This window comes from Lynx canadensis, chromosome B4 (genome assembly GCF_007474595.2).
Source record: "Lynx canadensis isolate LIC74 chromosome B4, mLynCan4.pri.v2, whole genome shotgun sequence".
NCBI lineage: Eukaryota > Metazoa > Chordata > Mammalia > Carnivora > Felidae > Lynx > Lynx canadensis.
Window position 1 is genome coordinate 12,237,069 of NC_044309.1, and position 19,730 is coordinate 12,256,798.

The window sequence follows — 19,730 nt, forward strand, 5'->3', positions numbered from 1 at the left end:
AGCCTAGACAAAATCTGTTGAGCTTTTTTCTTGCAGTCACTAAAATCATTTAAAGGAAAAAAAGGAAAGTGCACACAATAATGTGAATTTACCCTAATTAGCTCTGCCACCTCTGCGTTTTGCTAAGTAGTATTGAATTGAAATCCTGATGTGACGAAGGTTGCAACTAAGTAGAGCCACACACTAGATTGCTGTGGATAAGGGAGCCATCAAATGTGTCACAGTAAATAACATGGGATAATAGCCCTAATATTTACGCCATTCTCAATAATACTTGTTCACAGTCGGTCTCATCCATGTGCTCTAGTACCCAGCAAACTGCTCCATAGCTCAACTGAGTTTCTACACCATAGTTTGAAAACAAGATAAAAGGAGTGGTGGGGGTGGAGGGGAGAAATAGATTTTGGACGAATCCTCAGCTTCAAGCCCGTAGGATTTGTGAGATCCCTGATTCTTTATATATGGGATGTGAGAAAGCGAGAACAATCAAGGGTGACTTTTCTAATGTTGATTTCATAGCCGAGATTCGACATTCCTGCCATCTCCTGGGCACTGGATTCTCCTTTGAAGTTCTCTATCACAACTGTTCTCTTGACAGCATGGATGGTAAGTTCTGGCAGCTGTCTCAAGTTATGTGTGTTTCATGGAAAACCACCCTTTTGTCCATGGACTTGTTATTTATCCTACTTGCGGAATAGTGAAAATGGCTACCTCACCCTCAAGTATTGTCTGAGTGGTTCAGAAAAGATCTCACTTCAATCAGAGAATGTTATTTGCTTTTTAATGTTTATTTTTGAGAGAGAGAGAGAGAACAGAGGACAGATTGTGAGCAGGAGAGGAGCAAGGAGAGAGGGAGACACAGAATCCAAAGCAAGCTCCAGGCTCTGAGCTGTCAGCACAGAGGCCGATGTGGGGCTTGAAGTCGTGAACAATGATATCATGACCTGAGCTGAAGTCGGACACTCAACCGACTGAGCCACCCAGGTGCCCTATGAGCAGCCATATTTTTTACACCAGGAGACAGATGTTTAGTAATTTGTCCCAGGTGAAACTGCCACAGTAGGGATTTGAACCCAGGCAGCCTGACTTCAGAGTTCACAGTTAATGTTGAAGTCGCTTCAGTGTAGCTGTGAGTTAAATTCTTGTAGTCCTTTCTCATTTTGTTTATTTTGCAGAGGTGTATGCACAATATTTACCTAATAAAAAGAGGCTACTCTGATTAACAGAGCTTAGCCTGGGAGTAGCTTAGCAGTGATTGTGTTGGCTGTAAAGAGATGCTGACAAATAAAATGCATTATTTTTCTGGTTATATAATGAGCTCATTATCTGAAACTAGATTTTGGTTTTAAATCCAAGTTTATTACCCTCTTCCTTTTTCAAAAAAGTAGAACCAAATATTATTGAAATTCTTCACACTGTGATAACACGTGACATTGATTATACCTTTGGTATAATAATAGCGTCCTGTTTCCTGAAATCATCAAATTACCTTCAGGGCGGTTAATATAATATAAAGTATAATTATTTGCTACGAGATAGTTATGAAAATAAGTGGTGAATGGGTATGTGTCCTCTAAGAAACCGTTGTATCTAATAAACATTCATTTGGTTGGCACAGTGCTAACAGTTTGGTCCAGTGTGGACGAAATCTGGTCTAGAGAAACACTGGTGCTAGAGAAACACGGTTGCACAACATTTCTGCTTCCATTCTAGTACAGAGAGCAAGATAAGAACAAATAAGTAGGAAGATAATCAGGTAGTTGGTTGGTATGATGGAAGACACTAGAAAGAATTCATATGCCGAGGGGAATGCTCCAGAAGACAGGGAATCATGGGTGATGTGGGGAGGAGAGCTGATGATTATAGGCTGACATCCTTGGGGGGTTGAGAGGAAGAGGGTCCAGTGTATAAATGAAGCAGGGAGGTTGGGTCAGCATAACATGAAGACAGGATTATTGGTGGTGACTGAGTTGAACCGGGCTGGGAGGCATCACAGATTAGCTCTGGGCAACATTTATCATCAACTATGAGTGGTGTGAACCAAAGCCTCTTCCTGAAGTGTACTCTCTTCAGCAGCTAAGAACAGGAGAGAGGAAGGCCTCTTGGCTCCCTTGAGGGAACGTGGCAGTCTCACCCAGAGCACAGGGAGCCAGGTCGCCTCTTCTTCCTGTGCCCTCCAGTTTTGCAGTGATTATTGAGCAAGAAATTCCAGCAGATCATTATCTAACTTTAAGCCTTAGACCCTTTCATCAGATTCTAGCCCATGAGTTTGTGCGTTGGCTCTTTTCCATCTGGTAAGAGAGTGTAGAGCGGTGCAAAGAATATTGGGTTGCTGGCCTAGAGATCTCCATCCTAAGCCAGGCTCCTGTGCTGACCTGTGTTGCCATATGGTCCTGAACAGACCCTTGATGTCTCTGGACTTTAACTCTTGTCTTTCAGCTGAAGGGGGGCACGGTGCATGAAATATCCTTAATGTCTTAAAATGGCTCAGATTTTATAAAGGATTAATACCCAAACAGGGGGAAAAAAAATGGGCACCAAAAGGAAAAGAAAGAAGAAAGAAAGAAAGAAAGAAAGAAAGAAAGAAAGAAAGAAAGAAAGAAAGAAGAAATCCTAAGGGCCAATAAATGTAAACAATTCTTTACCTCATGAGATTTCTCTGGAAATGCAAATCAGAACACTGAGATGCCTTTTAAAATCCTCCATCAGACTAGCAAAAAAACTTAAAGTGACATCAGATATTGGTGAGGTGTTAGGGAGAAGTGGCACTGGCATAGTGCTAGTGAGTAATCACTTTGGGAGCGGGTTTGGCCGTATCTGGGCAAGTCGGAAAATGTGCACCCAGCAGCCCAACAATTCCACTCGTGCTAGGTATTCCTGGGAAACTGTCACACGTATGCAAGACATCGTCATGGTTGCTGCATAGTTTGTGGTGGGAAAGAATTGGAAAAGAATTACCATATAGCCATTGAAAGAAACTAGAACTGTATGTTTTGATTCAGGTCGGTCTTAACATGCAATGTTGAATTAAACCAGGATACAGAGGAATACCTACAGTGTGCAACAATTTATGAAAATATTTTATTTTTTACTGTTTGTTTATTTTTGAGAGAGAGAGAGAGAGAGAGAGAGAGAGAGAGAGACAGAGCATGAGTGAGGGAGGGACAGAGAGAGGGAAACACAGAACTCGAAGCAAGCTCCAGGCTCTGAGCTGTCAGCACAGAGCCTGATACCAGGTTCGAACTCACAGACCGTGAGATCATGACCTGAGCTGAAGTAAGACACTTAACCAACTGAGCCATCCAGGTGTCCCGAAAATATTATAAATCAACCAAATACTCTGTATGGATTATGAATACTTATGTATTTATGTTAAAATTTTGAAAAATGGACTAGACTGATATACCAAAATTAGGATACTTATTGCAGTAGGGTGTGGAGGCGGTGGTTAGGAACTGTGATAAGATTTGGCATGATAAAAAAATTCACATATGCACTTAAACCATATACACATTGCAAAAAGATTTGGCATGATAAACTATAAACTTTTTTTTTTTAAGTTTACTTATCTAACGTAAAGGCAAGAAGCAAACATAAATGACTCATTCTGGTTGATGAAATATAAGTACTTTTTATATGGTTGTTTGTACCTTTTCTACATTTGAAATTTTTTTACCCCTCAAACAATTAAAGCCTAAATGCATGTTTAGTGTATTTTTGAGTTATTCCCTTATGGGTTGGATTTCATGGAAGTTGGTATGCAGGAAGTTATCTCACTAGCTGAAGTAGCACAGGGAGAAAGATCAGCCCAGTGAACGGCCCAGTGTGGTCACTATGCAGGTGTTGGCCCCTTTCTCCTTCACCCAGTGCCCTATAAGCACTTGGGAAGAGGAAAGGTGGACAGAAGATCAACAATTTACCAGGCAAAATGGTGAGCCATTTTAACTGCCTTATTAATGTTGAGTGTTTTAATTAACTGCTTGTCATTAGCAGTTTTTCTCAGGTAGGTTTACTTTCTGTCCTTCGTCTTTTTCCCCAGGGGAGGAAGATGATTTGTCTCTGCTGACTGCATTGCTGGAGGAGAATGAGTCAGCCCTGGACTGTAATTCAGAAGAGAGTCACCGCTTGACCCAGGAAGATCGTGAACCTGATGCATTTGATGAGCTCTTTGATGCAGATGATGACGGTGAATCTTACTCAGAGGAGCCTGCTGATGGAGAAGTGGGAGAGACTGAGGACCGAAAGGAAAATCTGGCCGCTCTCTTTGGAGATATGGGGGACTTAACAGATGAAGAAGAAGTTCCCACACCGCAGTCAACTAAAAACAGCGTCCCCACTGCTCCTGCTCCCAGTCAAGGGAAAAGTAATCAAGAGTTGCAAGGTGCCCTAACTACTTGCTTTTCTAGTCTCTTCATGGTAGACTAGATGGAACCTGACAGTTTTCATCAAAATAGCTGCTGAGTCAAGAGTGGAGATACATGACTTGGCAAAAAAAAAAAAAAAAAAAAGAAAGAAAGAAATCGTGGGAGTTAGTAGAGGAGACATTCACAGCCAGCATTTCAGCATGCAGAGGCCAGCTGTAATTTAGTCCCTCCCAGAATGGCTCTAACGTCTTTCATGCCTGTTACAGAAAAATATTACCCAGAGACTCATATGCATGGGGAGCCAGGGACAAGATGGCAGGCTTCTCCACATTATTTTTGGACAGGAGACCATTTCTGAACAGAAGCTTTGTGGAGTGCCCTTTTCTTATTCATGGCATTGTCTCTTATATATTCTGAAATTATAATAAAATTCAGTGGTTTGCTGTTTCTTCTAATGCAAGAACCAGCATTTATTATGGTATTCAGTTTATGAAATACTAATCACTTTTCTTGATTCCTAAAAACTTGTTAACTGGGGATATGTATCTGTGATATTTGTCAGTAGAACAAATTCATGACTAGCTTAGGTATTAGAGACTTGATTACTGAAAATACAAAGTTTATTTCTCTAAGGGACCTCTTAGTGCAAAAGTTAATGGTGAGTTCTCAGTATGTGATTATATTGTGGCTCTTGGCATTTCAGGGTGAGGGAGTAGACACCAAAAGTAATTCCAGCATTTTTGCCATGTATGATATTTCTTCTGCTCTGGGTCTTAAGTCAATATACTTTTCTTTCCTAGATGAATTAAAGAAGTTGCAAGAGCAGATGAAATCCTTACAAGAACAGCTAAAAATAGCAACAATTACACAGCCTGCAAGTCCAGCCCTTCTGCATAAATCTCCTGGTAATCAGACTGTAATTCTAGGAATAACGTGCATCTCTGTTAGTGAGAAATTATAGGGGCACCTGGGTGGCTCAGTGGGTAAAGCATGCACTTCTTGATTTCAGCTCAGGTCATGATCTTATGGGCTGTGAGTTTAAGCCCTGCATCAAGTTCTGCACTGACAGCGCTGAGCCTGCTTGGGATTCATATTTTCTCTCTCTCTCCCTCTCTCTCTCTCTCTCTCTCTCTCTCTCTCTCTCTCCCTCCCTCCCTCCCTCCCTCTCCCTCCCTCCCTCCCTCTCCCTCCCTCTCCCTCCCTCTCCCTCTCTCTCCCTCTCTCTCCCTCTCTCTCCCTCTCTCTCCCTCTCTCTCCCTCTCTCTCCCTCTCCCTCCCTCTCCCTCCCTCTCCCTCTCTCCCTCTTTCTCCCCCTTTCTCCCCCCCCTCCTTGCCCCTCCCCTGCTCGTGCTCGCACACATGCATACTTTCTTTTTCTCAAAAATAAATATTTAAAAAAGAGAAAGAAAAATTATAGCATTACTTCTGCATTCAGCTGCTGGTAAAATAGCCTTTGAGTTCCTTTCTAAATTTGCTTTGTTAATTTCTTTCCTTTTAATAACATAGCTAAGTCCCCACGTCCCCCTCTAAAGGAGAAGAAAGTTCAGAGAATTCAGGAGTCAACGTGCTTCGCTGCAGAGCTTGATGTCCCTGCTCTACCGAAAACCAAGCGGGTGGCTCGGACTCCGAAGGTTTCACCTGCAGGTACAGTACTCAAGGCCTGCCTGGTTTTTCGCTACTCTGGCTCTGTTTAACATTTATTTATTTTTGAGACAGAGAGAGACAAAGCATGAACGGGGGAGGGTCAGGAAGAGGGAGACACAGAATCTGAAATAGGCCCCAGGCTCTGAGCTGTCAGCACAGAGCCCGACACGGGGCTCGAACTCACGGACCGCAAGATCATGACCTGAGCCGAAGTCGGCTGCTTAACCGACTGAGCCACCCAGGCGCCCCAGTCTGGCTCTGTTTAAAATTCAGTTCAGCACTGTCATACCTGCAGGGGACAGCTGGGGGTCTGTCTTAACTGCCCATTGAGAAAAGTAAGTTTGTTTGGGAGTGAGAGCCATATGCTCTATTTTGTAATCTTCCTCTGCATCTTAAAGTGCCCAGAAAACCCTCAGGTGCAGAGTAGGTATTTACTAAAACAACGAATTAAATGTTTTTGAAGCTCTACAGTCCTGTAGTTGAATTGTAGCAAGTATAACCACTGGATTGAGTTCTTGTGCAATCCAGAGATTGAGTCTTCAGGCTTGTGAGTTCAAGGCACAGATTCCTTTTAATGGCCAGGTTTTATTTGAAGTGAGGTTGTATTAAAGCAGAAGGTCCATTCTTTAGAAAAGACTTCTTCGCCAGGAGTAGAGATGTATATTCAAACACCGTTCTAGTTCAGCCCACATATAAGCACGTAGAATTAAACTGAAAAATATTCATAAGCACTATGTATTGATTTTATTGCACTGCCTCAGTTTGCACATGGTAATAATTCTTTGGAAGATCTCGGGCCTCCTGGGTGGCTCAGGCAGTTAAGCGTCCAGCTTCAGCTCAGGTCATGATCTCACGGTTTGTGAGTTCGAGCCTCACATCAGGCTCTCTGCTGTCAGCGCAGAGCCCACTTTAGATCCTCTGTCTCCCTCTCTCTGCCCCTCCCCTGCTCACATGTGCACTCTCTGTCTCTCTTAAAAATAAACATTAGGGGTGCCTGGGTGGCTCAGTCTGTTGGGCATCCAACTTCGGCTCAGGTCATAATCTCACGGCTTGTGAGTTCAAGCCCTGCGTTGGGCTCTGTGCTGACAGCCCAGAGCCTGGAACCTGCTTCAGATTCTGTGCCTCCCTGTCTCTGTGTCCCTCCCCTGCTTGCACTCTGTCTCTCTCTCAGAAATAAAGATTAAAGAAAAAAAGTTAAAAAAAAAAATAAATAAATAAACATTAAAAAATATTTAATTAGAGAAAGACAAATATCACATGACTTTACTCATATGAGGAATTTAAGATACAAAACAGATGAACATAAGGGAAGGACAGTAAAAATAATATAAAAACAGGGAGGGGGACAAAACATAAGAGACTCTCAAGTATAGAGAACAAACAGAGGGTTACTAGAGGGGTTTTAGGAGGGGGGATGGGCTAAATGGGTAAGGGGCACTAAGGAATCTATTCCTGAAATCATTGTTGCACTATATGTGAACTAACATGGATGTAAGTTAAAAAATAAAATAAAATTCAAAGAAGTATATTTAAATAGTAAAAAAAAATAATTCTTTGGAAGAGCTAAGACAGAATGGTCTGGATAACATAGCTGCTATTCACCACGTATGTTCAAAAAGGCCCTTTAGAGGGGCGCCTGGGTGGCGCAGTCGGTTAAGCGTCCGACTTCAGCCAGGTCACGATCTCGCGGTCCGTGAGTTCGAGCCCCGCGTCAGGCTCTGGGCTGATGGCTCAGAGCCTGGAGCCTGTTTCCGATTCTGTGTCTCCCTCTCTCTCTGCCCCTCCCCCGTTCATGCTCTGTCTCTCTCTGTCCCAAAAATAAATAAACGTTGAAAAAAATTTAAAAAAAAAAAAAAAAAAAAAGGCCCTTTAGAACAGCAGTGGCATATGACTCTGTAGTAGGGAATAGCAGCCCTGCGTGTTCATATTTATTTAACAAAAATTATGTATTCCTTGTATCCGCTTATGAATGGCACCCATCCCTTTAGGATCTTTAACATTAGTATGTCATTAGGCGGTGTCCAAAGTTCAGTTTTGAGGGCGTGGGGCATGGGCATGCTTTCTAGAGATTCTCAAGTTCTTGGGTTGCCCTGCTTCCTAGCTTGGGAGCGCTGATCCAAAGTCTTGTTTGAGGGTAAACAACACAGTCTTAGAGAGAGTGAAATTGTATTAAGGAAAAATATCCAGGTTTTCTGACCTTCAGGAACATTATCAAATGCTTCTAAAATAAGAATAGTAACCACATCAGGGATGTTTAATGCAAGCAAGTCAGTAGAATACCCTGGTCCCCCTAGATCCGCCTGCCCCACCCTGTAAATAAAATGAAATGGAACCAAATGGAATGAGATGAAACCAGAAACAAAAGGGAGTTAACTTCACATTTTCTTCAGGTAGAAAGTTGATCTGTACACAAATCACTAATCATTGATCCCTGAAGGAGGGCTCTTACTCCCTTATGCAATCTACCACAGTGCTCTGTGTATAGGGAATGCTCAATGTCATTGCACAAAGGAACTCTCTTTCAGAGCTGCACTGTACTATAGCCACCACTAGCCACGTGTGATTATTTACATTTATATTAGTTTAAGTAAAATTAGGCATTCATTTCTTTAGAAGCACTAATCAATTTTAAGTACTTATGGCCACATGTGGCTTGTGGCCACCATACCAGACAGCATGGGTATAAAACATTTCCATGGTCCCAGGAAGTTCTTTCAGACTGCACTGCAGAGATTTGGAGGGTAGTACAGCAATGGTCTTGTGGGCTTCCTTTGTTCTCTCAAAATTTGGTTATTGCATATTGATTTAAAAAGAATTCTATAAAAACAAATTTTGTAGGGGTTGGTGTGATTTTCCTTTCACTTAATTTTTATGTTAATTCTTTAGAGCCCAAAAGTTCGTCTTCAGGGACGACAAGTACACTTTCCCAACCACTCCGAACTACTCCTGGAAACAAACCTAGTGGGTTGACCAGAGATCACAGCGCAGGGACCCCCAGGAGTTCTGGAGAACCGCAGACCGTGATCTCTGTGGAAGCCTTCTCGGGCCTGAGACTCAGGTCAGTAACTGTAAAGGCCTCTCACTCTGTTCTCCTGCCCCACTAGATGCCTTGTCCTCCTTCCCGAGGACTGAGCCTTCTACAAACAATGTATTTGTACAGCAGATCCACTTAACACCAACAGCTCTTGAACTTGGCAAAACTTGGCAGTAAAAGTAACCATAACGTACAGTACAGTTGGCATGTGAAATGTTTAAAGAAGATTTTTTATGTTTACATGGTGAGTAAAAGATAATGCATCTGTAAAAAGGAAATGGGCAAATAAATAATAGTGTACGTAATCAGAAACAGTGATAGAGACTATTTTTAAATACATAAAGGTGTTCACAGTTTAACCGGGATTGTAGTATCTTGTAATTAATGTTAAGAAAAATACCTGCGCTCTTTTTCTTTCTAATAACTTTCAAGGCACGTTTATGTCCTTTGCTTCGGTTGTGTGGGGAGATTAAGATTCTCTGTTAAAATAGGAATACATCCCAGGATCAGTTCAGTTCAGAGCCTGGACTTTTAAGTCTTCTGTGCCCCCCATCACTAGTCCATTGCAGCTCCACAAACACTTCTGTCGAAGCCCAGGGCAGGGCAATAATCCTTACGCTGAGACCAGATTGCTTTTAGTACAGTCCATCTGAGTAGCTAGGTGCTATCCTAGAACACCTAACCCTTGTCAATCTAAACTAAAACTGCTAAGATCTTAAATTACACGTTACTGAGCGGTGGCGGAGAGGCAGGTAGGTGCCACCACACCGTAGATGTGTATTTAAAGACTCCATACTCCAAAATCGGAAGAAAGTACTCAGTGTTTTAATGACACCTGGGACATGTGGCATGGAATACAGTAAAAGCTGTGGTTCTCACTGAGGGCGCTGCAAGGTTTTTCCAAGGTATACGTCCCCCTACCAAGATAATCCTGTCCACTGCAACAAGTTCTTGGTTGAAATCCCCCACAGATGAAGATGTTGCGAGTGTGAGTGCACTGTGCTCATAAATTGAAGTGGGTAGACAAAGTCAGAACTACTCAGCCAGAGCTCCTGAGTGGCCTGCAGATTTAGGGGATCACACAGTTGTTGGAGTCTCATTAGGAATAAGAATATATTAATCGAAGCCTTGGTTTATTGTTCTCTGAAAATGTTGATGAAATTTAAATATCTTATTTTGTAATCTCAATTTATGATTTTGTATTAAACTCAGAGATAACTTTTAAAAGACTATTGTAACATACATTATAATGTATAAGAAAAAGAGTGTATGATCTTTCTTGTTTTCTATATAAGCTCCACTTCTCTATCGAAGGAAGCACAAACCTAGCTTTAAGAATTATCTTATTTTTATTTATCTGCCATAAAAATCTTTGCCTTGGGGCGCCTGGCTGGCTCAGTTGGAAGAGCAAGCGACTCTTGATTTTGGGGTCGTGAGATGGAGCCCTGTGTCACACATGGTGCCTACTTAAAAAAACAAACCATCTTTGCTTTGCCCATACTACATAACTAAACCTCCCTGAGAGCCGAGACTTCAGAGAAGATCTCTGTCCATAACATCTCTTCTTACCAAACTGCTACAGTGCCAGGGAATCTCTTATTAGAATAATAATCTAATAATTGCTGGTGTCTTGACCCAGGCGGCCTCGAGTGTCCTCCACAGAGATGAACAAGAAAATGATTGGCCGAAAACTGATCAGACTTTCTCAGCTCAAGGAAAAGATGGCAAGTGAGAAGCTGGAAGAAATAGACTGGGTGACTTTTGGGGTTATATTGAAGAAAATCACTCCACAGAGTTGTAATAGTGTAAGCATCTTACTGATTTCTTAGCTGCTCAATCACAAACTAACAGTGGGGACTCATGTTCTTGATTTTTCTAGCCCAAGCCCATCAGTATTTCATTTTGAAATAGCTGCTCATAAGTTCCCAGATTGCCTCACCTTTGTTGGATTGCTGTCTGAGAGGGGTGTATGTGGAGAATGCCCTACTTATAGAAGATCTGGTTGTAGAGGGTCCTTGGGCTTTTCATTGTATTGTTTTTGCTGCATCTCACTTGTCATTGTTTTTGTGGTACATGTGGGTTGCCCCAGTGACGGTGTCCTCCCGCTTATGGAGGAGAGGCTGAGCACAGACTCTCTGGACAGCCTGACTGGAAGTAAGAGGGCAACTGCAGAAATTCTGAAATTGCCGTCCTTGTGAGCACAGTGAATATTACAAGAAATCTAACAAGTTCTAAAATCGCAGTTGACTGAGGCATAACAAGAAGATTATCTTGTGGTGTGGCAAGTCACAAGATCTGGGTTCTAAGCCTCATTCTCCCTTTAACTGTGTGAACTTAGGTTTACCTTTAATCTTTGAGGACTTCCATGTGCTTATTTTTTAAAGGAAGGAACTGGCTTTTGATTCTATCAGAATTCTCTTCCACCTCTCAAAATACTATGATCATGGTCATTACTGATTTCTTTCTCTTAATTGAGATCTTGGACAACCTTGGATTTTTCTACAAGGCCTGGCCTCCTCAACAACGAGTTGACTTTCAGATTAGTGAGTCCTTCTCTAGCCCTATTACTGTCGAGTTGAACGTGAACACGTCTGGTTCATTTGATTAGGTTCTGAATTGTGTCAATAAGTGGCTATGATGACATTGAAAGGCATTGTACAAATCCATGGGAAAATAGAACACTCAAATCCAGTCAGTGGCTCACCATAACCTATAACCACATCCACTCTGGGTTGCCTCTGTGAAATAGCTTGATTGTGTATTGAAATTATTTTGTTTTAAAAAAAAAAAAAATCTGTGAAAGTGGAAGTTGTTGATACAGTCAGCATTTTGAGTTACATTTCTTCAGATCCATGATAATGCTTTTGAAATTTGACCATTAAACATAGCCAGTTGTCATTAAATGAGGCTTTTGTTTTTCTTCTAAACTAGGCAAAGATTTTAATAGCATAGAGCTGATACTTCTTTATTATTGTTAAGAATATCATCAGTGATAAATAGTAGACCACTAAATTTATGTCAGTAAGTTTTTAAATGGTAGTGCCACTACTTGCAGTGGTCCTTTTAACACTGTGTGTGTAGTTAGAAAGGTGGTACTATCCCATTGAGTACTTAGACCTGAGGACTAGAGGCTTCACTAACACATGGGCCATTGGCTTGCCTGACTTCACCTTCATTTCTAAAATGAGAACAACAGGGGCACCTGGGTGGCTCAGTCAGTTAAGCTTCTGACATCAACTCAGGTCATGATCTCATAGTTCATGGGTTCAAGCCCTGTGTCAGGCTCTGTGCTGATAGCTCAGATTCTGGAGCCTTCTTCAGATTCTGTGTCTCCCTCTTTCTCTGTACCTCCCCTGCTCATACTCTATCTCTCTCTCTCGAAAATAAACATTTAAAAAAAAATGAAAGAGAGGTAATAAATACTAAAGCCTAGAGAGAGGATTAATTTATAATTAGCAGACATTCTCAGGATTATATATTCAGAGTGGATATATTTATATATTTTTCCACAATAGAGCACTTATACATGGAGACAGTATAGCCCGTTGTGCAAAACTTAGTAAAAATAAGGGGCGCCTGGATGGTTCAGTCAGTTGAGCCTCCGACTTCGGTTCAGGTCATGATCTCGTGCCCCAGGGGTTTGAGCCCAGCATCGGGCTCTGTGCTGACAGCTCGGAGCCTGATGCCTACTTGGCGGATTCTGCGTCTCCCTCTCTCTCTGCCCCTCCCCCCACTCGTGTTCTGTCTCAAAAATAAATAGAACGTTAAATTTTTTCAAAAAATTTTTTAGTAAAAATAAGAATAAATATTTGTTCCAGGGGAAAACATTTAGTATCTGGCGACTGAATGATCTCCGTGACCTGACGCGGTACGTGTCGTTGTTCTTGTTTGGAGAAGTTCACAAACAACTCTGGAAGACTGAACAGGGTACTGTCATAGGGTTGCTCAACGCGAACCCCATGAAGCCCAGGGATGGTTCTGAGGAGGTAAAAATCTGTTTCCATGGTTTTCTTTCTTTGTTGTTTTGTTTTTGGTTTTTTTTGGTCTTTGCAGCTTAGCCAAGTTTTATGAGAAACATTTTGTGACTGGTCCACCCCTGCATATTGAGTCATACTTTTACGTTCCCCTCATCTGGTTTTTTGTTCTTTACCCACCAATATTCTGAATTTCTACCTACGCTTAAGTGTTTCATAATTTAAATCTTATCTTTCCAAACTAGTTTCAAGATTCCTGGAGTGTTTTTGAATTATGTTCAGATCTCCTTAGATCTCTTCCATAGATTTCAGTGGCTGCATCAAGAAGGCAGGATTTTATAGGGGAGGGGACTTGGCTCCATTCATTAGTACAGCTGTAGCTGCAGCTCAGAATCAGTGAGGTCATCTTCTCAAGCAGCAGGAGGGCAAACCGAGATCTCCTGTGAACAGGAGCAGACCTTCTCTCCACCTGACCGGCAAGAAGCATCATTTTGTTGTTACTACATATTATCTTTAATATAATACCAGAGAGTGAGAGGCAAAGTTACTTCTTTCCTTTCACCAGAGAATGGCAACAAATCTTCATCTGTTGGTTCAGAAGTATTTGGCTACAAGTAACAAAAACTTCCCTACCATTTCTTTTAATGGTAAACAGTGGGGTTTGTTTTTCTCACATAATAAATAAGCCCGACATAGGCAATGTAGTGACGTCAGTCAGTGTCTGTGAGCCTCCCAGCCTTCTCCTCTTGGTCCCTGGATGGCTTTGAAGTTCTCGCCCTCACATCACCTTTGAAGGCAGGAAGTGGACCAGCCCCACTCCGTCTGCTTTTGTCCGGAATTCCTGCCTCAGGCTCTTGTACGGAACGTAGTCACATGACCATCACTAGCTGCAGGGGATGCTGGGAAAATAAACAGGATCCATCATCTAAGGCTGAGCGTTGGCTAGCCCACAAGAAACCCGGATTCTGCAGCAAAGATGGAGATAATGGCTACCGCATAGAGAACTGAACGTGTCTTCTCTACCTCCCATGCCTACAGCTGTTTTTTCGGGTCCTGCCTTCCAATTCCTATAGACTGCTAGCGCCTTGCTAATTCCCGCCAACCAGCCTCTTACTCATTCTTGCTGATGAAAGGCCATGCCTTTGTTCACTTTTAAGTCCCACCCTGTGTCTTCTCTGCAGGTGTGTTTGTCTGTTGATCATCCTCAGAAGATCTTAATCATGGGTGAAGCTCTTGACCTGGGAACCTGTAAAGCAAAGAAGAAGAATGGACAGCCGTGTACACAGACTGTTAATTTGGTTGGTTTCAGTTCTGTTGGGGTGGTTTCTGCTAAAGACAGGAGCTAATAGGAGTAGATTGTAGATAGCGTAGCAGTAACGACCAACTTGGAACTGAGTTTCCTACGTAACAGGAAGCACCAAAGTAAGACAATTCAGTGTGTGGCTAATAACTGCCAGTTTAAAAAACTAAGGATGCGGGAAGGATTGAACTGTTAGGAAGGAAAGTGCTGTTTTATTGCCAACTGACTAGGAGGTATGAGGAAGGCGGAATTTTAGTTGCCCTCAATTCTGAGTAGTGCCAGAGATCAAACACTATGATAAAATACACTAAAAACCTTATTTTAGTCTGTTAACTCCAACATTTATTTTCGTAGAGCATTTTTTCCCCAATGTTTGTTTATTTAAAATTTTTTTTAATGCTTATTTATTTTTGAGAGAGAGAAAGAGAGACACAGAATCTGAAGCAGGCTCCACGCTCCAAGCTGTCAGCACGGAGCCCAATGTGGGGCCTGAACCCATGAATTGCAAGATGACATGAGCCGAAGTCAGATGCTTGACCGACTGAGCCACCCAGGCGCCCCATGTTCGTTTATTTTGAGAAAGAACGTGTGTGCAAGCAGGGGAGAGGGGCAAGAGAGAGAGTCCCAAGCAGGCTCCACGCTCAGCATGGAGCCCAACACGGGCTTGATCCCATGACCGAGGTCATGACCTGAGCTGAAATCAAGAGTTGGATGCCTAACCAACTGAGCCCTCCAGGCACCCTGTATTTTTTTAGAGCTTTTAAAAAAATAGTAATTATGATAACTTGAGATATAATTCACATACCATGCAATTCACCCTTTCAAAGTGGACAGTTGCGTAGTTGTAATACTGAGTTGTGCAACCCTCAGCACTATGTGATTTCAGAACATTTTTGGTACTGTTCCCCCTCCCAGACAAAAAAAAAAAACAAAACAAAACCATACTAATTAGCAGTCAGTCCCCATGACCCTCTTCCCTCAGTCCCTGGTAAGCACTACTCTACTTTCTCTCTCTGGATTTGCCTCTTCTGGACATTTTACTAATAGAATTATACAATATGCCTTTTGTGTCTAGCTTCTTTTACTTAACATCATGTTTCCAGGATTCATTCATGTTGTAGCAGGTGTCACTGCCTCGTTCTCTTTGTGGTTGGATAATACTGCGTCGTGTGGATATATCAGTTTTGTTTATTCATCATTCAGTGGGGCATGTTAGGAATACTGCAGCTACAAGCATTCATGTAGCAGTTACTGTGCAGATGTATGTTTTCAGTTTCCTTGGGTATATACCTGGAATTTCTGCGTCGAACGGTAACCCCTGTGTTTCGGCTTTCGAGGAACTGCCAGACTGGTTTCCAAGGTGGCTTTTACCTTCTCACCAGCAGCGAGGAGGGCTGCATTTTCTCCACGTCCCGATCAGCACCTGTCTTTATTGGTCTCTGATGACAGCCGTCCTCGTGGGGGTGAAGTGGGGCTACTTAGAGCTCTCTGAAAGGATTAAATGGCAAGTTTCATCTCCATTAGTTGCCTCATTCCTGCCTAACAGATCACCTGCTGTGCAGGGAATAGCAGGAGGTAAGGAGTTGGAAAAAGAGGTCTCAGAGTGAAGTGTCTTACAGATCTACACATAGGAACACAATCATTAAAACCCCACTGTCCCCACACCTAAGGGCTCACCTTGTAGAACGTTAGCACTTGCTTTCCTTTTTTTTCCTTCGTTGAAGGAGTAGCATTAGTCCTAGAGGCAGCCAGAGGCATAGAAAAATTTCACTAGATGCTGATGTTGGTGTGTTCTTGTATCAGTGCATACTGAGATAGAATTCACACAATCTGCAGTTAACCATTTTACAATGTACACTTTGGTGATACCCATCATGTTTACTCTTGTGCAACCAGCCGCTCTCTAGTTTCACAACCTTTTCATTCCCCACAGAAACACCGCATACTCATTAAGGAACCTCTTCCCTACCCCCTCACCTCCATCTACTGATAATATGGCCTCTTGTGTCTGACTTCTTTCACTTGGCATAATGTTCTTGAGGTTCATTCTAGAAGCTAATGTTCCTTCCATTTTAGAGGACATATGGGGTGAACAGTATCACTTTTTCTTTCATGTGACTAGAGCTTTTAAGTGTAATTCCAGTAAGTCTGTGTATATCTCCCCTTTAGGAATGGGCTTGGAGGTCAAAAGGGGGATTCTGCACCTAGAATAGTGCCCCACAAAGGTGCCTGTGGGGGGCGCTCAGTCGGTTAAGTGTCTGACTCTTGGTTTCGGCTCAGGTCATGATTTCCTGGTTTCATGAGTCAAGCCCCGCATTGGGCTCTGCGCTGGCAGCACAGAGCCTGTTTGGGGTTCTCTCTCTGCCCCTCCTCCATTTGTGTTCTTTCTCTCTCTCAAAATACATAAATAGACTTCAAAAAAAAAAGAGTAGTGCCCCTCGAAGCTGGGCAAAAGGACCAGTGTTTATTGATGCTGTCCCCCCATGTGTGTCCCTAATCCTGATGCGCTGCTCTGCCCTTTGCAGAACGACTGTGAGTACTGCCAGTACCACATCCAGACCCAGTACAAGAAGCTCAGCGCCAGGCGAGCTGAACTGCAGTCAACCTTCTCCGGAGGACGAGTTCCAAAGAAGTTTGCCCGCAAAGGCACCGGCCTGAGAGAACGGCTGTGTCAGGATGGTTTTTACTACGGAGGAGTTTCTTCTGTGTCGTACGCGGCCTCCATGTAAGACATTCTCCAGGGCGTCTTTTGTGACAGGGATCTTGCTTGTCTCCTTAGAAGAATCCCAGTGGTTGTCCTGTTCTGTAATAGTCCTGGGAGACTTGGACAGCCTTTATCTTTCATAGCTCAATGCCCGGAACCGGGTAGACGAGGACCTCCTTTATGCCCAGGTAGAGAGGAGACCACGGGGCGAGAAATTAGTCGTGTCACGATGGTCTTTACCTCGGAGCCCACGCTTCTCCTTTGGCTTCTGATGTCATAGTGCAACTTTGTCAGGGGCGATTGTATGGCTGCTGGAACTATGTTAATCATAGTGTTGGCCTCCTTTAAGTCATTTCCCTCATGACTTTTACCGTGAGCTCGTAAACCTCTTGGAATCCACATTTAACTCCGTGAATCAGTAGCAGTCAAGCCTTAGGAGTGGAGTGCTGCCAAGGCAAACATCCACGGCCTCTCTTCTGGGGAGCACAGGCCCTCCATAGAGTCCCTAAACTAGGTGATCAATGGCACTGTCACAGTATTGTAGGAAGCACGTATGAGGACAGGTGGGGACCTGGCACAAGGGAGCTACCATTGGTCCAAGAACAAAACAGATTTTCTTCCCAGTCTAACAGAAATTGGGCAAGAGCACTCTCACGTCCTGCCTAGCTTACCACATCAAGCACGTTTTTAAGATTTAAAATAATTTCTGTATTTTCCCAAACTGCAAAAAGCAATACCGCTGTGTTATGAAAAATGTGTGCATACAGCACAGCCCAAAGGAGCCCCATATGTATAAATTTCTAGTAATATAAAATGAGATCAAAATGGACCTATACTTAGTAACTTTTTTCCGTACATAAAATAATTAACCCTTTCCTTATCGAATATACACGTACAGCATTATTTTTAGTGGCTATTTAGTATGCTTTTAGGTGACTCTGTGACAACACGGTTCCCTGTGGGTAAACATTAATGGAGTTTCCAACTTTTAACATTACAAACAATATTTTATCCCGTTAAGATCCTGAGTTTTTGCATAGTCCTCAATCATTTTAAGATTAATTCCCAGACTACTTGATGAAAGTATTGTTTATTTCGTTTGCCATGTTGCTTGTCCAGAAAGACCTCACCCAGAGTTGCAGATTGCCTGATGTAATGCATTCACCTGCTGCACTGTAGGACCACAGTATTAGGAAAGTTTCCTTAGTTCTGTGACAAACTTCCAGCAGCTTGTAATAAATGAACACAGCTGTGCCCTTACCTCATCAAAACATTGAAGTGTCATGACTTACCTTTTGGGGGTGACCCTTGTCATTTCAGTGCAGCTGCTGTTGCTCCTAAAAAGAAGATTCAAACCACTCTGACTAATATGGTTGTCAAGGGGACAGACTTGATCATTCAGGAGGCCCAACAAAAGCTTGGTAACTTGCTTTCTCGATGCTGTATTTCTTTCTGCAGTTTAAATATCTCGTCTTTAGGATTGAAAATGGTCTTGGCCCATACCCTAAATTAAAAATATTCCCTCATCACTGTCCTGAGTGATGTGGCCTAAGCCAAAGGAATCAAGCTTGGCTGGCATCATCTTTAAAAAAAAGCAGCATATTATCGTGGCTGAGTCTTTGCTTGGTATGCTTTGTAAATTTTCTTGATGTGTCTGGTCTAACTCCTTATGTCCAGCATTAGAATCTATAGTATCCGGTTCCTGCTCAAACCCATCAGTTACCTTTTCATTAAAACAAGTCTTAAGTCAAAGAATGGCATCTCTGCCCTTCTCACTTGGGGCTTTGTTCCTAACAGTGGTGAGGGCCCAGCACAGACCATACCCATTGTGCATGTGCCAGATGTTATGTATGAAATGAGCCCACAGACACTGGTGTTCTAATCATCACTAGAAATAAGATTTATCTGTTCTGTCCTCAAAGTCCTACTAGTCTCATATTAGAGACTAAGGATTCTTTTTTCTTTTGGCATTCCACCTACTTCATTTACAAACAACTGAGTTGTGAATCTAGAGTTTAAAAAGCGATATCACGAGGGGCACCCGGCTGGCTCGTTCGGTAGAGCACAGCACTCTTGACCTCAGGGTTGTGAGTTCAAGCCCCACGTTGAGCGTGGAGCCTACTGTAAAAAAAAGGACAAAGAAAGTGACATCACTTGATCTCAAACTGTCTGAACTAGAGTCCTCTAAAGCTGATGTTTGTATATTCCAGGAATACATCAGAAAAGCTTGTCTTGCTCTGAGGAATTCAGGGAACTGATGGACTTGCCTACATTTGGAGCCAGAAACTTGAAACAACATTTAGCCAAAGCCAGGTCATCAGGTAGAGTCAGCCTTCCCCTCTCTGGTGCCCACACTGCATCCCCACGGCCCCTCGGAGCGCCTCAGCCTATGGCTTGTGTTTTAGGGCTGACGGGGAGCCTGAAACCCGCTTTCCAGTCTGTCTCGGCGTCAGCCCTCTTGAAGCAGCAGAAACAGCACATGCTGGAGATGAGGAAAAAGAGATCCGAAGAAATACAGAAACGGTAAGAAGGATAGGTTTAATGCTCTGCTCAGATAACTCATCTCAGGGATTCTCAGAGTATCTTAATAGATTTCCAACGTGTGCCTTCAGGTTTTGGATGGTTAGCTACCTTTTTTTAAGTTTGAAAGTTTGAAAACAATTTTAACCTAACCTAAGAAGAAAACATTTTAAGTTCTAGATTTCTGACT

At 42.6% G+C, this 19,730-nt stretch overlaps 1 protein-coding gene across 1 annotated transcript in view; it reads left to right on the forward strand.

The window, feature by feature from the left end:
* Positions 1–526: 526 nt before the first annotated feature.
* MCM10 (minichromosome maintenance 10 replication initiation factor) overlaps positions 527–19,730 on the forward strand; it is a 44,801-nt gene continuing 25,597 nt past the window's right edge. The window contains exons 1-12 of the mRNA XM_032593823.1: positions 527–606; positions 4,040–4,381; positions 5,165–5,269; positions 5,871–6,008; positions 8,895–9,066; positions 10,682–10,847; positions 12,861–13,028; positions 14,198–14,314; positions 16,842–17,041; positions 18,341–18,441; positions 19,231–19,341; positions 19,426–19,543. Of these exons, the coding sequence (XP_032449714.1) occupies positions 600–606; positions 4,040–4,381; positions 5,165–5,269; positions 5,871–6,008; positions 8,895–9,066; positions 10,682–10,847; positions 12,861–13,028; positions 14,198–14,314; positions 16,842–17,041; positions 18,341–18,441; positions 19,231–19,341; positions 19,426–19,543 (1,745 nt within the window). The 5' untranslated portion in view covers positions 527–599. The remainder of the gene's footprint in view (positions 607–4,039; positions 4,382–5,164; positions 5,270–5,870; positions 6,009–8,894; positions 9,067–10,681; positions 10,848–12,860; positions 13,029–14,197; positions 14,315–16,841; positions 17,042–18,340; positions 18,442–19,230; positions 19,342–19,425; positions 19,544–19,730) is intronic.